Raw genomic sequence first — 21,362 nt, 5'->3', positions numbered from 1 at the left:
CCCGAAACGTCACCCGTTCCTTCTCTCCAGAGATGCTGCCTGTCCCGCTGAGTTACTCCAGCCTTTTGTGTCCTATTCCGTGTACCTCTGTCTAACTGTTTCTTTAAACGTTGGGATAGTCCCAGCCTCAACTACCTCCTCTGGCAGCTTGTTCCCTTCTACTTTGGGTTGGAGACTCTGTGCACCAAACCTCAGTTCAATTAGGGTGAATCTTCCAGCCAAACACAGCGAGTGAAACAATTATCCTTATGGAAAAGATGAAACCTTGGCAAGGAGGAACACACAAACTCAGCATTCCGGTTGAGAATAGCACCGTCATTGTGTGCATTCTTTTCCGCTAATTGAACGAGAAACAATGTTCGGTGGCAATAAAGGACTCCCAAGCTCCTTCATTGCCAAGAAGACTTGGAATGAGTTTTCCAATGGCTCATCTCACGCACTGAACATTAGCCATCAGCAAATAAATGCAACGAAACGTGGACTGGTGTTAACATAGAAACATAGAAAATAGGTGCAGAAGGAGGCTATTCGGCCCTTCGAGCCAGCACCGCCATTCATTGTGATCATGTAACCCGTGCCTGCCTTCTCCCCATATCCTTTCATTCCGCTAGCCCCCAAGAGCTCTATCTAACTTTCTTTTAAATTCATCCAGTGAATTGGCCTCCACTGCCTTCTGTGGCAGAGAATTCCACAAATTCACAACTCTCTGGGTGGAAAAGTTTTTTCTCACCTCAGTTTTATCATATCATATCATATCATATATATACAGCCGGAAACAGGCCTTTTCGGCCCTCCAAGTCCGTGCCGCCCAGCGATCCCCGCACATTAACACTATCCTACACCCACTAGGGACAATTTTTTTTATTTTTACATTTTACCCAGCCAATTAACCTACATACCTGTACGTCTTTGGAGTACGTCTTTTAAATGGCCTACCCTTATACTCTCAGACTGTGTGGCCCCTGGTTCTGGACTCCCCCATCATTGGGAACATTTTTCCTGCATCTAGCTTGTCCAGACTTTTCATAATTTTATACGTCTCCATAAGATCCCCTCTCATCCTTCTAAAAGGACCTGCCACGTACGGAGAAGAGCCTTGTGTGTAGATAGGAACTGTAGATACTGGTTTATACCGAAGATAGGCACAAATTGCTGGAGTAATGTACAAAAACAAAACCGCACGAAACCTTGTCAACATCGAAACATTGTTAACATGAGCACATCCCACGCACAAACACATCTGTGAATATAGAGGGAACTTTCCACTTAAATAATCTGCTGCTCAGAATTTTAAAAGACAACATCCTCTTGGGATCATTTGAAAATACTTTAGTTTAGTTTGGGGAGAAGGCAGGAACGGGGTACTGATTGAGAATGATCAGCCATGATCACATTGAATGGTGGTGCTGGCTCGAAGGGCCGAATGGCCTGCTCCTGCACCTATTGTCTATTTAGACATACAGCGTGGAAAGAAGCCCTTCGGCCCACCAACCCATACAGTAACTAAAAGCTGGAGTAACTCAGCGGGTCAGGCAGCATCTCTGGAGAAAAGGTATCGGTGACGTTTCGGGTCGAGACCCTTCAGACTGGACACGTGTCTCGACCCTACACCTTTTCTCCAGAGACGCAGTCAGACCCAATAACCTTCTCTCCAGAGGTGCTGCCTGACCCGCTAAGTTACTCCAGCATTTTGTGTCTACCTTCGGTTTAAACCAGCATCTGCAGTTCCTTCCTGCACATACGCTAACTAGTTAGCATTCAAGAGAGAGCTAGATAGAGCTCTTAAGGATAGCATTCAAGAGAGAGCTAGATAGAGCTCTTAAGGATAGCATTCAAGAGAGAGCTAGATAGAGCTCTTAAGGATAGCGGAGTCAGGGGGTATGGGTAGAAGGCAGGAACGGGGTGCTGATTGAGAATGATCACCCATGATCACATTGAATGGCGGTGCTAGCTCGAAAGGCCGAATGGCCTCCTCCTGCACCTATTGTCTATTGTCTATTGTCTAACTAGTTCTAGCCTACACACTGGGCACAATTTACAGAAGCCAAATGACCTCCAAACTCCGCGGTTCTTTGGGGAAACCAGGGCACCCGGAGTCAAAGGGAGAACGTGCAAACTCCACGCAGGCAGCGCCCGGGGTCGGGATCGAACCCGCGTCTCTCTGGGGCTTACTGTCAGGCAACAACTCTACTGCTGCGCCGCTAATTGTGAGAGTGAGCAGCAATGATTTTTTTTTTCCTCTCACAAAAACGCATCAGCTTTGTTCATCACCAAAGGTAAGAAATCTCAAAAACCTTCCCCGTGAAGTAAGAAATTTACTGAGAGAGAATCAAATGTCTCCTCCCTTCCACATAAACTCAGCGAGACACAGACAATAGACAATAGGTGCAGGAGGAGGCCATTCGGCCCTTCGAGCCTGTACGCACCGCCATTCAATGTGATCATGGCTGATCATTCTCAATCAGTACCCCGTTCCTGCCTTCTCCCCATACCCCCTGACCCCGCTATCCTTAACAGCTCTATCTAGCTCTCTCCGAATGCATTCAGAGAATTGGCCTCCACTGCCAAAAGTATTACATGTTCGGAAAAAAAGGAGACACCTCCCCTGCAAAGAGCACGAAATCCCCCGAGCAGGAATCTCAAAGATCCTGAAGAAGGTCGGTCACCCGTTCCTTCTCTCCAGAGATGCTGCTGCCTGACCCGCTGAGTTACCCCAGCATTTGGTGTTTCTACCTGCGATTTAAACCAGCATCTGAGAATGATCAGCCATGATCACGGTGAATGGTGGTGCTGGCTCTACCTGCAGTTCTTTCCTGCACATCTCCAAAAGACGCGGCAGAGTATCAAATCCAGATAAGATCTGGAGAGGTAGACTAGAGAGGCAAGCCGATCTCTACCTTGTGTGATTAGAAACAAGCCAGTTAAACCTGTGCTGCTCACTTTCACCAGAGCGAATTCCCATGTCCAGTCAGTTGATCAGATCTGTTCGGAGACTGAGTTTGCCGAGCAGGGTTTGTGTTCGCCGTTTCTCTTCAGCGACGAAAAACACGACAGTGGTTAAAACAAAACAAGCTTAGCCTGGATCCTGGCAACCGGCAGATTCTCCAGAGATTAACCCCCCCCTCCCTCCCTCTACGTAGTCGCTTTGTCATGCATGATTGGCGACATACCCCATATCCTTTCTTCCAAGAGCTGCTCGTAAACATTCTTTGCTTGCCACTGTCAATGCACTGTGAAACATATACACTCGACAGGAATTTTACCTGATAAATTGAACTGTGACCAAAGCAAACACCACCCCCACCCCACCACCCCCACCCCCACCCCCGCCAACCAAGATGCCATAACTAAAATAGTCCCATTTGTCCGTGTTTGGCCATATCCATCGAAACCTTTCCTATCCATGTACCTGTCCAAGTGTCTTTTAAATGCCATTATAGTACTGCTTCCTCTGGCGACTCATTTCATATGGCCTCTGAGGAAAAAATTGCCCTTCAGATTCGTATCAAATCTTGCCACTCTCATCTTAAACAGACAGTAGCCCTCTGATTCTTGATTTCCCTACCCTGGGTAAAAGACTCTGTACATTGACTCTATCTATTCCCCTCATGATTTTATGCTCTACAAATTATTTTCCCCCTATTCTTTCATTACTTGCACTGTTCAGGATTGTGGGTGCTTCTTGATTGGTAAGAGTGTTCCTGATTAGTAAGGGGGGGGTTAAAGGTTATGGGGAGAAGGCAGGGGAATGGGGTTGAGAGGGAAAAATTGGTCAGCCATGATCGAAAGGTGGAGCAGGCTCGATGGGCCGAATGGCCTGATATTGCTCCTGTGTTTAAGGTGGGACTGATGGGAAAGCCCTTTGGAAGAGACAGGACAGAGACAACTGATGGCACCCAACCCAGGTGACTCTTTGTGTGACAATAGACAATAGACAATAGGTGCAGGAGGAGGCCATTCGGCCCTTCGAGCCAGCACCGCCATTCAATGTGATCATGGCTGATCATTCCCAATCAGTACCCCAGTGTGCCAACTATCTCACTCCCAAATAAGGGACAAAGGGTGACGTCACCGCCCTGCGCCCCACGTGACCTCACCCAGCCAGCGGCCACGTGCTCCCGCTCCACCAAGCTTCCTGGGCCGGGAGGTGGGTTGCTATGCAACCTCCGTTAGGCAGCGCCCGAGCCTCCGAACCTACACTGTCTGGACCTACACTGTCCTGACCTACACTGTCCGGGCCTACAGTGTCCTGGCCTACCGTGTCCGGGCCTGCAGTGTCCGGGCTTACCGTGTCTGGGCCGGCAGTGTCCGGACCTGCAGTGTCTGCGCCTACAGTGTCCGGGCCTACAGTGTCCGGGCCTACAGTGTCCGGGCCTACACTGTCCGAGCCTACACTGTCCGGGCCTACACTGTCCGGGCCTACACTTTCCGGGCCTACACTGTCCGGGCCTACAGTGTCCAGGCCTACAGTGCCCCCTGGGCCTAATGCGGGACAAGGGCGGTCCCTTATGGTACAAACCAATTTAGCCCAAAATACGGGATGTCCCCCCTAATACGGGACAGTTGGCAACCCTATGTGCTAGTCACAGAAGCTGATCAACAATCACACATCACAATCACTCCACACATAAATCTCTACTCTGACAGCAACATTTCATACTTTATTCCCTTATCATGAATCTGTACACTGTGAATGGCTTGATTGTAATCATGTATTGTCTTTCCGATGACTTGTTAGCATGCAACAAAAGCTTTTCACTGTACCTCAGTGTACGTGACAATAAACTAAACTAAAGTAAACAATGGTCTTCCGTGTGCCTTCCCTATGATTCAATGGTGGTTTCTCAAAAAACATGAGGTTAGGAATGGAGAACAAAATGGAGATGGCAAATATGCAGTTTTTATCTTTTAGGAGCTTGCAACTGATATATCAAGCATGTGGAGTGAATGAATGAATAAGTTTATTGGCCAAATATGTGCACATACAATGAATGTGCCTTGGTGCTCCGCTTGCAAGTAACAACATGAACATACAGTAAACAATTAAGAATAAATCATAAACCATTCAAACATTAAGAATACAACATTACGATTCAAACATGTGAGTGAACGATGTTTAAAGGTACCGTATGTCTGTTGTTAAGGAGCACCTCTCTCATGACAGTGATCGTTGTGGGATTTTCACAGACGACACAAATGAACAAACACATACAAAACAGCAAGGACCGTGGCAGCCATTGTCGGCGCCCTCCAGAATCTGGGACAATTGGCTAAAACAGGAAGAATGAAGCAACAGGTCCCACTCTTGGCACTAAATGATTTATAATTGATTTCCTGACAGAGCTGACATGGTATTGGATCACAATAGTTCGTCTCTATCTTCGGTTTAAACCTGCAGTTCACCCATTACCTTCTCTCCAGAGATGCTGCCTGTCCCGCTGAGTTATACAGGAAAGATATTGTCAAGCTTGAAAGGGTTCAGAAAAGATTCACGAGGATGTTGCCAGGAGTAGAGGGTGTGAGCTGTAGGGAGAGGTTGAGTAGGCTGGGTCTTTATTCCATGGAGCGCAGGAGGAGGAGGGGAGAGGTATACAAAATCATGAAAGGAATAGATCGGGTAGATGCACAGGCTGAAGAGGAGTCTCGACCCAAAAAGTCACCCATTCCTTCTCTCCTGAGATGCTGCCTGACTCGCTGAGTTACTCCAGCATTTTGTGTCTACCTTCGATTTAAACCAGCATTTGCAGTTTTCTTTCCTACACTTAAAATTCATTTGGACAGGTACATGGATAGGAAAGGTTGAGGGAAAAGGGCCAAATTCAGGCAATTTGGACCAGCTTTGAAGGCATCATGGTCGGCATGGACGAGTTTGGCCAAAGGGCCTGTTTCTGTTCTTGGAAGGTCTTGTGATGTCAGTAGCATGGGCTTTTAAATAGAGAAATACGCTGGCAAACTAGTCCGTTGTGTCCCTAGTGAGACCATATAATGGTGACACCTAATGATACCCGATAATTTCATGGCAGCTGCAGCAGCATAGTGATACAGCTATGAACATGGGAGGAATAGATCGGCTGGACACACAGAGTCTCTTGCCCCGACTGGGGGAATAAAGAACTAGTGCATTGGTTTAAGGTGAGGGGGGAAAGATTTTATACGAATCTGAGGGGTAGCTTTTTCACGCAAACGGTGGTGGGTGTATGGAACGAGCTGCCAGAGGAGGTAATTGAGGCAGGGACTATCGCAATCTTTAAGAAGCAATTAGACAGCTACATGGACAGGAAAGGTTTAGAGGGAAATTGGCCAAAATCAGGCAAGTGGTACGAGTGTAGATGAGACATGTTGGTCGGCGCGGGGGAGCTAAGATTCCCCCCACCCCCCCCCCCCCCCACCGATGCGGGAGCTTGATCTCCCCGGCGAGGAAGACCCGCCGCCGGCTACGGGAGTCAAGATCGTCCTGTCAATGGAAGGTTCGAGGCCCCCGACCGCTGGAGGACAAAGAAGGGAGAGATTTAACTTTTTTTCGCCTTCCATCACAGTGAGGAATGTGGAAGAGTCACTGTGGTGGATGTTCATGTCAAAATGAACAAAATGAACATAGGGGCGGCACGGTGGCGCAGCGGTAGAGTTGCTGCCTTACAGCGAATGCAGCACCGGAGACTCAGGTTCGATCCTGACTACGGGCGCCATCTGTACGGAGTTTGTACGTTTTCCCCGTGACCTGCGTGGGTTTTCTCCGAGATCTTCGGTTTCCTCCCACACTCCAAAGACATGCAGGTATGTAGGTTAATTGACTGGGTAAATGTAAAAATTGTCCCTCGTGTGTGTAGGATAGTGTTAATGTGCGGGGATCACTGGGCAGTGCGGACTCGGTGGGCTGAAAGGGCCTGTTTCCGCGCTGTATCTCTAAATCTGAAACATATTTTGTGTGTCATGTTGCTTTTTATTGTTATGACTATATTGCAAATGAAATTCCTCGTATGTTGCAAAGTTGCAAAACAGACTTGGCTTATAAAGTATGATTGTGATTGTGATTGTGATTGATTGTGTGGGCAAGTTGGACAGAGGGCTTGTTTCTACACTGTATGACTCCATGACTCCAACTTTTACAGGCACAGACAGGAAGATTGGTTAAACATGACATCAATGGGAGCATGAAAACATCTGGCATGTTAACGTAAATAGGGCATAGAAACACGCAGACTAAATTCCTTTCAGGTGTGAACTCACCTGGAAATGATCTCCAGTACTTTGTACTCTAGGCAAGGTCGAATATTATTGGCACCTAATATCTGGGTATCCACTTTACAGGACAATGTAAAGTTCTGGACTGGAACCTCAGGATACTATCACACATGTAATAAACATGTATTACATGTATAATACACATGTAATGCATGGTTATTACATGTGCACATTGCCAACATGTGTGATACACATGCATATAAAATGATGAGAGGCATAGATAGGGTAGACACAGTACCTTTTTCTAAGGATGGGAAAATCAAACAGGAGAGGGCATAGCTTTAAGGTAAGAGGGGCAAAGTTTAAAGGAGCTGTACGGGCAACATTTTTTAAACAGAGGGCAGTGAGTGCCTGGAACATGCCACCAGGGTTGGTGGTTGAGGCAGAAACGATTTAAGAGGGTTTTGGATAGGAATGGAGGGATATGGATCATGTGCAGGTAGATAAGAGATGGTCTTGGCATCATGTTCGCCACGGACATTGTGCGCTGATGAGCCTGTTCTGTTCCATTCACAAAATGCTGGAGTAACTCAGCAGGTCAGGCAGCATCTCAGGAGAGAATGAATGGGTGACGTTTCGGGTCGAGACCTTCTTTCTCTCCTGAGATGCTGCCTGACCTGCTGAGTTACTCCAGCATTTTGTGAATAAATACCTTCGATTTGTACCAGCATCTGCAGTTATTTTCTTACACTACCTGTTCTGTTCCATGTTCAATTAGCCTCAGGTTAAACAAAAATTGTAATCAAATGAGATTAAAAATAATTAAGAACGATACAAATATTTTGAAATTAACCTTGAACTTCAACTTAACTGTCACTAGGTGGTGCTCAAATAACACCTGCAAAATGCAACTGATTTAATTTCAATGTCATGGGAAATTGTTTGAAAATATTAAAAAGATATGTTTTTCAAACTGAGGTCAATTAAGGAAGCAATTAGTCGATATATGAAACACTATACTTTTGCAACCTTAACCCAGTGTCCTGCCTGGAGTTGCTGGGAGCGAGCTGACGACAACCAAATAAAAACTGAAAATGCAGGAAACACTGAGCAGGATGCAAAACAAAGTAATGTGAGGTGGTGACAAATTCAGAGCTCCAGACATGTCTGGCGAGAGAGGGGAACACAGAGCCTGCAGTGAACGTTGGACTTTGACCTTCTCCCTGCTCCCGTCAGGCAACAGGTACAGAAACTTGAAAGCGCGCACCACCAGACTCAGGAACAGCTTCTTCCCCTCTGTTATCAGGCTTCTGAACGGTCCTTCCATAAGCACACGTACTGTCCGATTCACCTCTACCCCACTACGGACATTGGACTTTGTCTCTGGAACTGATGCGCGACAATGCTGCGAACTATTTTCTACACCCTGTATGTTCTATCTTGTGTTCACAGCCAAATCACATCTGACTTACAGCAGAAATGGCCAGCTCTGATTCAGACCTCGTTAGATTCCTTTGTTTGTATTTTCCCCTCTTCTAACAACCCTCATCTCATAGCTTTCATGGCATTGTTTTTCTCTCCAACTATCCCCAATCACCCATCACCTGAATGCCCCCAGGGCATTCCCGACTTCCCCAAACACAGATAATTCCATCTTTTCCCACTCCCAACCTTCTCCGTAACACGGAATTAACTAAATTTTCTCTCTTTCCCAGTTCTGAGGAAGGACCTTCGACTTGAAATATTAACTGTGTGAAACAAAGAATTGCAGATGTTGGTTTACAAAAAAAAGGACACAGAGTGCTGGAGTAACTCAGAGGGTAAGGCAGCATCTCTGGAGAACACGGATAGGTGACGTTTCACAGAGTGCTGGAATAACTCAGCGGGTCAGGCAGCATCTCAGGAGAACATGGACAGGTGACGTTTCACAGAGTGCTGGAGTAACTCAGCGGGTCAGGCAGCATCTGTGGAGAACATGGACAGGTGACGTTTCACAGAGTGCTGGAGTAACTCAGCAGGTCAGGCAGCATCTCAGGAGAACATGGACAGCTGACGTTTCACAGAGTGCTGGAGTAACTCAGCAGGTCAGGCAGCATCTCTGGAGAACATGGATAGGTGACGTTTCAGAGAGTGCTGGAATAACTCAGCGGGTCAGGCAGCATCTCTGGAGAACATGGAGAGGTGACGTTTCGAGTCTGGACCCTTCTTCAGACTGGATTGAGTTTAGGTATCTGAAATCCTGGTTGGGATTGAACTGGGAGGGCTGGAAACGGAACTTTAACCTAAGTGGCACAAGATGGTGCCGCAGGCAAGTCTTGAGGAAACACACGTGGCTGTGGTAGTGAGACCGGGTCAGAAGATGGTCGTGGAGCAGAAGGCGAGTCTGGGACAGAAGATGGCCAGGGAGCAGAAGAGCAGTAGGAATCGCAGAGGGGGAGCAGTGGGAGAACTCCCATCGGAGAGAGGAGGAGAACCTCTTCGAGGTAGGCGTGCAGTGAGGAGATTTCTCAATGGAGCAGTAAAATATAGACACAAGGAACAGCAGATGCTGGTTTACAAAAAAAAGACACAAAGCGCCGGAGTAACTCAGCGGGTCAGGCAGCATCTCTGGAGTCATAGAGTGATACAGTGTGGAAACAGGCCCTTCGGCCCAACTTGCCCACAAGGGCGAACATGTCCCAGCTACACTAGTCCCACCTGCCAGCATTTGGTCCAAATCCCTCCAAACTGACCAATCCATGTACTTGGGTAACTGTTTCTTAAATATTGGGATAGTCCCTGCCTCAACTACCTCCTCTGGCAGCTGTGAAATAGCCAAGGGCAGAAAAAACTACAAAACAGCCAAGGTCAGAAAACGCTTGTTGGAGTTGTATACAGACCACCAAACAGTAGTGGGAAGTTGGGGATAGCATCAAGCAGGAAACTAGGGATGCGTGTAGCAAAGGTACAGCAGTTATCTACATATAATGACTTTAATCTACATATAGATTGGGCCAACCAAATTGGTTACAGTGCTGAGGAGGAGTATTTCCTGGAATGTATACAGGATGTTTTTTTAAACCAATTTGTAGAAGACTCGGCTTAAGGGCAGGCCATCCTTGACTGGATATTGTGTAATGAGGAAGGATTAGTTAGCGATCTTGTTGTGGAGAGCCCCTTGGGCAACAGTGACCATAATATGGTGGAATTCTGCATTAAGGGAGAATGGCAGGGTTAATTCAGAGACTAGGGTCCTAAACTTAAAGAAAGGAGACTTTGAAGGTATGAGACGGGAATTGGCTAGGATAGACTGACAAATTATACCTAAAGGGTTGATGGTGGAGATGCAATGGCAAAGATTTAAAGACCAAAAGGATGAACTCCAAAAATTGTTCACATGGATGAATCAGGGGTCACAGTTTAAGAATAAGGGGCAGTTTAAGAATAACTTTTTTACCCAGAGAGTTGTGAATCTGTGGAATTCTCTGCCACAGAAGGCAGTGGAGGCCAATTCACTGGATGTTTTCAAGAGAGTTAGATTTAGCTCTTAGGGCTAAAGGAATCAATGGATATGGGGAGAAAGCAGGAACTGGGTACTGATTTTAGATGATCAGCCATGATCATATTGAATGGCGATGCTGGCTCGAAGGGCCGAATGACCTACTCCTGCACCTATTTTCCTATGTTTTTATGTTTGTTCCATTGTGTGGAGAGAATGGATAGGTGATGTGTCGGGTCGGGACCATTCTTCAGACATCTATTCTGACTGGCGCAGTGACCTCACTGTGTGCCACCCTGGCAATGCTGCCTCTGCTGTGTCATGGCAGCTCAGTGAATGCAGCTCAGCTGGCCCGTTACAACCTCACACGTCTCATGTAGGATGTATGAGCCATTGGATGATCACAAGGTATTCATAGGCCATAGAACTGTCCAGCCCTTTGGCCCACAGTATCAAGGCCCAACATGATGCCAAGTGAAACGAATCTCCTCTGCCTGCATCTGATCCATATCCCTCCATTCCACACATATCCATAGGCCTATCTAAAAGCCTCTTAAACGCCTCTTAACTTTAGTTTATTTTAGAGATACAGCACGGAAACAGACCCTTTCAGCCCACCGGGTCCACGCTGCCCAGCGATCCCCGCACATTTACACCATCCTACACCCACTAGGGACAATTGTTACATTTACCAAGCCAATTAACCTACAAACCTGTACGTCTTTGGAGTGTGGGAGGAAACCGGAGATCCCGGAGAAAACCCACACAGGTCATGGGGAGAACGTACAAACTCCGTACAGACAGCACCCGTAGTCAGGATGGAACCCGGGTCTCCGGCGCTGCATTTGCTGCGCCACCGTGGCCGCCCAACTTGTGCTGGGTCATGCCTGTTTTCATCTCTGGAGTGACGGGAAAGAACCCAGAAATATTTGTTATCACAGTTAACTTTGGACAAAGTGCATTTTCATTAATGCAGACCTAAAATAAACAGCGCTATGTGACTACATTGCTAGGACATCTTGCTTAGAAACTCAAGAATGTTGGCTGGTGGTTCCATTTCCAAAGTATACAAGGATCAAGATTGAAGTTAGGGTTCTATTAAGCTTTGTCTTTTATATTTTACTGAAATCCTGCCTTTGGCAATTATTTTCCTTTCCTTCAGGGATTCTGTCAATCCTATTCAACATAAAAACTGTAAATCAGAGCTACTGTGCTAGTTGAACTTATAAAATCTGTCAAAAAACCCCACAAAATGCTGAATATCTCAGCGGGCCAGGCAGCATCACCAAGGCGTTTGGGTTGCTGAATCAGGCCGTGATGTAACCAGTCAATATGTTCCCCACCGTACACACCTGTACAAGTTCAAGAGAGAATTCATCGACATACTGAGAATCCTCCTGAAAGATCCCGATACGTGGTCATCGCTGGTGATGTGGCCTGAGGCATGGTCAATGTTGGGTCCCACTGCACAAAGGAAGTGTGCAGATGGTGCCAATTGACCATTCTATTGCAGGTCACAATTCGTGAGTTATTGGAGCAGAATTAGGCCATTCGGCCCGCCGAGTCTACTCTGCCATTCAATCATGGCTGATCTATCATACCCTCTCAACCCCCTTTCTCCTCCCTTCTCCTTTTAACCCCTGACACCCGTACTAATCATGAACCTGTCAATCTCCATCATCTATTGACTTGGCCTCCACAGCCGTCTGTGGAATTAAAGCCTGATTTGGTTGAACGGTGTTGGACCTGAGCCAGTGCTTCACAAGTCCTCATTCATAGTCCTCGTCGTCCTTCAACCTTGGTACTGCTGAAGTTTAGTGTTGTCAGGAGGGGATTTTTTCCCCTCTGCTTCTGTATATCCTTGATGATCAGGCCTTATGTGAAAACAGCTGAATAATTTAATAAATTAAAAGATATTGATTAAGAAGAACAAAATATAATGAATGGATTTTAAACCAGATCCAATTTTAAGTAAAATCAAAGTATTTATAATTATTAAAATAAAATAATTTGGGTTTGGACTTGGGTTGAGCCAGACACGACAACTGTGATTGGCATAATGCTTAAGAGTCAGATACAAAGTGTACCTGGACCCCCAACTCAGTATTTTACATAGACACAAAATGCTGGAGTAACTCAGTGGCACAGGCAGCATCTCTGGATAGAAGGAATGGGTGACGTTTCAGGTCGAGACCCTTCTTTAGACTGAAGCAGTCTGACGGTCTCGACCCAAAATGTCACTCATTCCTTCTATCCAGAGGTGCTGCCTGTCCCACTGAGTTACTCCAGCACTTTGTGTGTCTCTTCGGTGTAAACCAGCATCTGCAGTTCCTTCGTACACATTCAGTATACATTACATAACAGCCACCCTGGTCACGCTCTTGTTTCAATCCTGCCATCGGAAAGAAGTTACAAGAATCTTAAAAAAGTGACCAACAGCTTCAAGAATAGCTCCTTCCCAGCTACCACCAGGCTCTTGAACACTGTACAACACTAACCTCATCTATGACGTTTTATGGACTGTCTTTGGTTGCACTAAGGACAATGGGTTTTTGCATTAGTATTTTAAGGGGTTCGATATATTAGAGGCGGGAAACATGTTCCCAATGTTGGGGGAGTCCAGAACCAGGGGCCACAGTTTAAGAATAAGGGGTAGGCCATTTAGGATGGAGATGAGGAAAAACCTTTTCAGTCAGAGAGTTGTGAATCTGTGGAATTCTCTACCTCAGAAGGCAGTGGAGGCCAATTCTCTGAATGCATTCAAGAGAGAGCTAGATATAGAGCTCTTAAGGATAGCGGAGTCATGGGGTATGGGAAGAAGGCAGGAACGGGGTACTGATTGAGAATGATCAGCCGTGATCACATTGAATGGCGGTGCTGGCTCGAAGGGCCGAATGGCCTACTCCTGCACCTATTGCCTATTGTGGTTATTAATATTTTGACGCTTTATATTTTATAGTATCTGCGTGTGTTGCATATACTGACCTGTTGTGCTGCTGCAAGTAAGAATTTAATTGCTCCGTCGTCAGCAGAGATGACAATTAAACACTCTGTCTTTGTCCAACACTGCACATGTATCTTGACTTCCACTGTGTTCAATACCTTTGTGCTGCAGTGCATAAGCACATTAGTTCGGAACAAGATTAAATGCACACAATACCTAGCCGCTGTTTCTTTACAGAACCGTTGGCTAGTTGTTGATGTAATCTGGGTTGTCCAATTCCACAGTGCATTTGCACCATTGTCATCAACTGTTTTCATTCATGTGTGCAGACTGTCAGATGTTAGTGATGAGTGGAGATTAGCAACCATTGGAGATACTGGCAGACTGCAATCTCCCATTCCTTGCAGTTGTCGTTAGGAAGTTGATCCTTCCCCCCCTCGCCCCCCCCCTCCCCTGCAGAGACATACACACGTGCAGACACTGATACACACATATGGATTAAGCAAATAAAATACGCTTTAATTTTGCTTGGATATATTTTGTATTGCAGGAGACTGTCGAAACACTAGAGATTGCCTCTGCATGACATGGTACTGCGAAATTAACCACAGAGACATGAAATAAACCGATGACATTCAGGTAGCAAGGAAACTATCAGAAAATAAAATGATTCGTCCATTTGTTATTTCTATACAAAAATGAATGCATTAATCATATTATGTATTATTCAAATATTTGATACAAGCATTGAAAGAGATGTTTTATAACCAATTAAAATTAAAATAAAAGTTAAACAAGTAAATTAAATCACAGTAAGGACTAAAACGTTCACTTTATAATCTTTCTGCTCGACTTCAGCCATTGACATACTCCAAAGACGTACAGGTATGTAGGTTAATTGGCTGGGTAAATGTAAAAATTGTCCCTAGTGGGTGTAGGATAGTGTTAATGTACGGGGATCGCTGGGCGGCACGGACTTGGTGGGCCGAAAAGGCCTGTTTCCGGCTGTATATATATGATATGATATGATATGATATGATATGACATTAAACATTTCTTAAAGAAGTAAGGACTTTTAGCAGCAAGAAACTGAACAGACCTCAGTTCAATCGAATTTGTTCTGCATTTTTTCTTTGATTGCACAGTTTGATGAGTGGGTCATTAGCATTAGTCACAGTAGAAGTCGATAGCCTGATGGAAAGTTAAAATAAGAACGCCTCAGATTCAAAAACCAATTACAGATGGCACACTTAAACATTGTCATTATAATACATCAAACACTGATGAAGAAAAATGCAGGATCATTATATAGTGAAAAATCAATGCATTTCTACATGATTCTAAATAGCTTTAACATATAAGTATGTTGCAAGGAAGATTTTTTTTTTTAAAGACTGCGCAAAAGGAATATTATCAGCAATGTTTACAGTTATATTGAACAGTTTAGAAATAGATTAACATCTAATGAAGGCCAGGCATGTTAAATAGTTTACATAATTTCTTGGAACAGAACTAATTCTACTCCACAATTCAATCTTGGCTGATCTATCTTTCCCTCTCAACCCCATTCACTCGCCTTCTCCCCATATCCCCTGACACCCTTACTAATCAAGAATCTCCGCCTTAAAAATATCCATCGACATTGCCTCCACAGCTGTCTGTAGCAATGAATTCCACAGATTCACCACCCCCTGACGAAGGAAATTCCTCCTCATCCCCTTTCAAAAGGTACGTCCTTTTATTCTGAGGCTGTGGCCTCTGGTCCGAGACTCTCCCGACTAGTGGAAACATCCTCTCCACATCCATCCTATCCAGGCCTTGGACGTTTTTGTAATTATGCAAGGTCCATTCTGATTAATAGTCAGCCTGCTCCTGATCTTGAAGCAACTACTGAAGGCACATTCAATTTCAAGCACAGAAAGCAAACCTGATTGTAAACACTCAAGATAATTTAATTCAAGGTAGTATATTTTTAAAATCCACACAATTGAAGGAATCTGTCACATTTAAACTAAGAAACATTCATCATATTTATTGCTATTGTTATAGCATTTTTTGTCAACTAATTTTAATTAAATTTCATTTATTGAAATAAATCTAATTTACAATCCTCTCAGGTATTTGCTTAGATACTTTCACAGGCACCAAATCCACATTCATTGCATGGAATATCATTCATTTATTTCATCACCTACCTAAAGGGGGAAAGAGTGCAGAGAGATCTGGGTGTCATGGTTTATGACATGAAGCTAGTTTTAACATATAGTAACCAAGAGCTAATTGGTGTGTTGATGTTTATTAAACAAGGGATTGAAGTAAGTGGCAAGGGAGTCTTGCTACAATGGTATGGCACTTTGGTGGCATGACACGTGGATCACCACATGCAGTGTTGGGTTCCAAAACTAAGATAACCTTGGAGGTGATATAGCTCAGATTCACCTAACTTAACGAAAGGGCTGAGAGTGTACGAAAGAACTGCAGATGGTGGTTTTAATTGAAGATAGACACAAAATAGGGCGGCACAGTGGCGCAGCGGTAGAGTTGCTGCCTTACAGCGAATGCAGCGCCGGAGACTCAGGTTCGATCCTGACTACGGGCGCCGTCTGTACGGAGTTTGTACGCTCTCCCCGTGACCTGCATGGGTTTTCTCCGAGATCTTCGGTTTCCTCCCACACTCCAAAGACGTACAGGTATGTAGGTTAATTGGCTGGGCAAATGTAAAAAAAATAAAAAATTGTCCCTGGTGTGTGTAGGATAGTGTTAATGTGTGGGGATCGCTGGGTGGCACGGACCCGGTGGGCCGAAGGGCGCTGTATCTCGAAATCTAAATCTAAAATAAAATGCTGGAGTAACTCAGCAGGACAGGCAGGGTGACGCTTCGGGTCGAGACCCTTCTTCAGACTGAGGGTGGAGAGGGCTGAGAGGTTGTCCAACGTGGAGAAATTGACTAATATTGGCCCAAGCTCACAGGAACTAGGAGATGATCTCATTGAAACATTCTGCAGATTCTAAAAGTGATTGATAAGATGGGTTGTTGTAGAATTGTTGTAGGGGCGGCACAGTGGCGCAGCGGTAAAGCTGCTGCCTCACAGTGCCAGAGACCTGTTTTGATTCTGAATATGGGTGCAGGAAAATAACTGCAGATGCTGGTACAAATCGAAGGTATCACAAAATGCGAGTCAGGCAGCATCTCAGGAGAGAAGGAATGGGTGACGTTTTGGGAAACGTCACCCATTCCTTCTCTCCTGAGATGCTGCCTGTCCCGCTGAGTTACTCCAGCATTTTGTGATACCACTGAATATGGGTGCTGTCTGTGCCGAGTTTATACATTCCACCCTGTTTTTTCTCCGGGTGCTCCTGTGTCTTCACACATTCCAGAGACGTGTATGTATGTAGGTTAATTGGCTTCTGTAAATTGCCCAAGTGTGTAGGATGCGAAAGTGGGATAACATTGAATTAGTGTATGGGTGATCGATGGTCGGCATGGGACTCGGTGGGCTGAAGAACGTCACCCATTCCTTCTCTCCCGAGATGCTGCCTGTCCTGCTGAGTTACTCCAGCATTTTGTGAATAAGCCTGTTTCCATACTGTATCACTAAACTAAACTCAATTAAACTGAATTGTTTTGCAGCAAAAACATCAGCTGTTTAAGACTATGAGAAATTTCTTGGATGTTTGACATTCCTCAGAATTCATTACTCTGGAGGGCAATGGATTTTCGGTTGCTGTGTGCAAGCAAAATTAAGATTCTTTAAGAAATCAAGAAATTAAGAGAGGAGAGTGGAATGAGGCACAATATCGTTCGTGATCTTGTTGGTTGGCAAATCAGGCTACAGTCTTACAGGTTCTTCAGTTTCTATGAACTTAGATTGAAGGTGGGTGGCACTGTGGCGCAGCGGTAGAGTTGCTGCCTTACAGCGCCAGATCCCGACTACCGAAGAAGGGTCTCGACCCGAAGCGTCACCCATTCCTTCTATCCAAAGATGTTGCCTGTCTCGCTGAGTTACTCCAGTATTTCATGTCTATCTTAGGTGCTGCCTGTACGCAGTTTGTATGTTCTCCCTGTAACCTGCATGGGTTTTCTCCAAGATCTTCAGTTTCCTCACACACTCCAAAGACGTACAAGATTGTAGGTTAATTGGTATAAATGAAAAATTGCCCCTGATGTGTGTGGGAAAGTGTTAATGCACGGGGATCGTTGGTCGGCGCGGGCTCGGTGGGCCGAAGAGCCTGTTTCTGCATTGTATCTCTAAAATAATTAACAAAAATTATTAAATGATATACTCACAGTGGTGGGAAGTTCCACCGTTGTGTTCTGGAATACTTGCTGCTCAGTGACCAAGGTGCTGGGGAAATAACCGATTATACCCATTTGATCCACATACTGATGATCACTGTAAATCTGCAATAGGGAAGCAAAAATCACAAGGAGGCACATTGAGAGTCCTTAAGTTATCACTGAATTGTTTGCTTTTAGTCCCCCAGGTAGAGTAGATTTACTTACACTACCAGACCAGAATTCTCCACTTTGGCCTTCTTGTACCAGTTTGGAGTACACATATATGAATTGGCCTTCCCTAAGGTTTAAGAACCTGCAGTCTGGTGCATTGTAATCATCAACCACCTGGCCAAATGAGATGACATCTGAAAGACAAATCACTCGCTTTATTTGAAGATAGCCACAAAATGCTGGAGTAACTCACCGGGACATCTCCGGATCGAAGGAATGGGTGGCGTTTCGGGTCGTGACACTTCTTCAGACTGAGAGTCAGGGGATAGAGACTCTGGAGAGAAAGAAGGGTGAGGTGGGAAAACGACAGATCAAAGCATATGATGATAAAGAAAAGTAGGATGGCTTGCTGAGGGGAAGGTGACAACGGAGCATACAATCAGTAATATTTAATCAGGAGGGCAGCAGAACTAGTCGGAGAACTAGGATTGGGAAGGGACGGAGTGAGAGGGAAAGCAAGGGTTACTTGAAGTTAGAGAAATCAATATTCCAGAAGAAGCAAAGGATGTTCTGATACTTCTGTTTTAACTGCTGCATAAAATGAAGGCAATGATAGTTTGTGAAGATTACCTGCTCCAAAAAAATGATATGCTATCTGTCAGCCATGTCTCAGTCGTTAGAACTCTGACCTGTGAGTTAGAGGATTGTGAATTCAAGTCCTGCCACAAGAACGCAAGGACAGAAAAACAAAAATCTATGCTGACTTTCAAGGACAGTACTAGAGAAATGCCGAACAGTCAGTAGTGGAGTAGAAAGTAGAAAGCTGTTTTTGTTTCTTGCTCATCGTGCATCATGGAGGAGGGGCTCCCTGTGTACTCATCCAAAATTCAATTCCATTGACTTGAATAGAATCGAGTGTCAAGCAATTGACACGGGTAGCATGGTGGCGCAGCGGTAGAGTTGCTGCCTCACAGCGCCAGAGATCCGGGTCCAATCCTAACTACGGGTGCTGTCTGTACGGAGTTTGTACGTTCTCCCCGTGACCTGCGTGGGTTTTTCTCCGAGATCTTCGCTTTCCTCCCACACTCAAAGACGTACAGGTTTGTAGGTTAATTGGATTGGTATAAATTGAAATTGTCCCTAGTGTGTGTAGGATAGTGTTAGCGTGCGGGGATCGCTGGTTAGTGCGGACTTGATGGGCCGAAGGGCCTGTTTCTGCGCTGTATCTCTAAACTTAACTAAAATCAATAACAACCACTGGTGCATCTGGAAGCAACAAATGAGAACAAATTTCTCCACCAGTAACTTTAAAATGAGACGTTAAAACGTCCCACCTGCTTGCATACAAGGATTTAAAAGATCCCTAGGGCTGATTTTGGAAGGAGCAAGGGAAACTATTCCCAGTCTGTCAATTAATATTTGTTTCCCAATCAACATCACTGAAGCAAATTAACATTTGCTTGTGAGAGCTTGGTCTGCACAAATTGGCTGTGGAATTACATCCACTTTAAGTGACAACATTTCAAGAGTATTGAAAAGTGCTTTGGGGCATCCTGAAACGGTGACAGGCTGTATAAATGCAAGTCTTTCTGTCTATTGTTAATACCTCAGTGGCCAAGGAGGTCACCAAGAGTTGATATTTGAGAATCTGAGTTTGGCCTGCTCTGCCCTTTCTTTCAAAATGTCACTGTGGCTTTGTCAAAAAAGGAAAATTTCAGCAGTAGATCAGTGAAGCTTGACTTCTCAATTTTCAAAGAGTAGCAGTGAAATGTGTACAAGCCTCACATCTGCACAGTACAAGCTTGGTTAAGCTCAGATTTCTTTCTAAAGGGCTGAACTGCCCCTTCTTGGGTGGCGGGAGTACTAAATTAGGAATAATTTCTCATTCATCATTAACTTCTGTCAGAAAACATTCGTTGGTCACCTCTGGCTCAGTGTCGATCATTCTGAAGTGAAACAAATATCTGAACCAAACCCCATTTCATGGTTTGTAGAAAATAACATCGCGGAGTCACTTGATACAAAGCGACGTTTAACCTAAATGTCAGGTTCACACTGAAATACTTTCAGACTTGCCCCATTGAGTGAGTTTGATCTATCGTGTTAATAGCAGCGGGAAAGAAAAATTGTATGACAATTATAAGTATCCTTATTTCGTGAAAAGCCCAATGTCAACAGTGACTGAGATTGCGCAGATTATAAACCAGTGACGAACAATTTATATTCCAGGGAAATAAGAGCTAAACTTAAATGTGGAAAAAAATGTATAAACACATTAAAGGTATGTGCGCATCGTTTTCATTGTTGCTGAATATAGAAAGTATGTTTAATAACAAAAAGCATAAATAAATAGAAGTTTTTAGGTTTCCAATCTCAAAAATGAAGCGAATGTACTTACAACTGCAATCCTCATCAGCACAGATTTTCTTTTTTGCGAGTTTTTCCATGTAATCTGCTTTAATGACTTGTGCCAATCCAATTAGCAAAAGTGAGAAGAGACAGCAGGCAGCTCGTGCCATTTTAATTTCGCAGTTCGCAACTTTTTTGCTTTCCCTTAGTGCTTTTAAGATCGCTTGGACTGAATTGCTCCTTGCCAACAAACTTTCAGCTTTCCCGTTGGAAGCTGAAGCCAAACATCTGGATAAACATTTGCCACCAATGTCATTTCCTCCAGCAGAACAATCAGACTTGTGTCAGCACTGGTGTGGAGCTGGAGGAAGGAATGGGACGGGTTATAGAGAGGAGGGAAGGCAGAAAAGACATACAGATGGCATTGCTAATCTAAATAGCCTTCCTATCGTGCAGTAAATATATCTGGTAGTGTTAATCGCTTGGAAAAGCACAAATGTTTCACGGCTACCCTTCTAAAGCAAATATGTAAAGTATTTTAAATGAAACCTTTATAGAAGATGTGATCAGAGGTTTCATGGACAGTTTTGAATGCAATAGCCAAATGCAAGAGAACAAATAAGCTCTCCTTACACAAGTCTGGAAGTTCCATTCAAATGTTTGATCACCATGTATTTATATGGGCTCCTTTCTGGCTCTGCTGGTTATACCTTATTGTCACATGTGACTAGGCACAGTGAGATTCTTTGCTTGCATACACAATGTATACTAATAGCGGCCACCTACGTTGTTGACAAAGTTACAAAGCACGTCGGCTCCCCCTTTTGTCCCCCCCCCCCACAGCTGTTCCCCCATGCCGGGTCCCCATTGTCCTCTGTCCCCCACCCCCACCCACCCCCCTATTGCCCATTGTTCTCCCCCCCCCCTCCCTCACTGCGGCCTCCCCACGCCGGCTCCTC

At 44.9% G+C, this 21,362-nt stretch overlaps 2 protein-coding genes across 2 annotated transcripts in view; both read right to left on the bottom strand.

The window, feature by feature from the left end:
• Positions 1–2,991, bottom strand: part of LOC144597081 (uncharacterized) — a 104,102-nt gene extending 101,111 nt beyond the window's left edge. The window contains exon 1 of the mRNA XM_078405997.1: positions 2,898–2,991. The gene's annotated coding sequence lies outside the window, so the exon portion shown is untranslated. The remainder of the gene's footprint in view (positions 1–2,897) is intronic.
• An 11,146-nt stretch (positions 2,992–14,137) lies between these two features.
• On the bottom strand, positions 14,138–20,617 carry LOC144597034 (otoraplin-like). The gene is made up of 4 exons (XM_078405944.1): positions 20,453–20,617; positions 18,109–18,248; positions 17,893–18,006; positions 14,138–14,795 (listed from the first exon to the last, which is right to left on the bottom strand). The coding sequence occupies exons 1-4, from the start codon at positions 20,571–20,573 to the stop codon at positions 14,772–14,774; spliced, it is 399 nt and encodes a 132-aa protein (XP_078262070.1). The 5' UTR covers positions 20,574–20,617; the 3' UTR covers positions 14,138–14,771.
• Positions 20,618–21,362: the final 745 nt, after the last annotated feature.

Source organism: Rhinoraja longicauda, chromosome 9 (genome assembly GCF_053455715.1).
Source record: "Rhinoraja longicauda isolate Sanriku21f chromosome 9, sRhiLon1.1, whole genome shotgun sequence".
Lineage (NCBI taxonomy): Eukaryota > Metazoa > Chordata > Chondrichthyes > Rajiformes > Arhynchobatidae > Rhinoraja > Rhinoraja longicauda.
The sequence above is the reverse complement of the archived record's forward strand: the minus strand, read 5'-3'. Positions and strand labels throughout refer to the sequence as shown.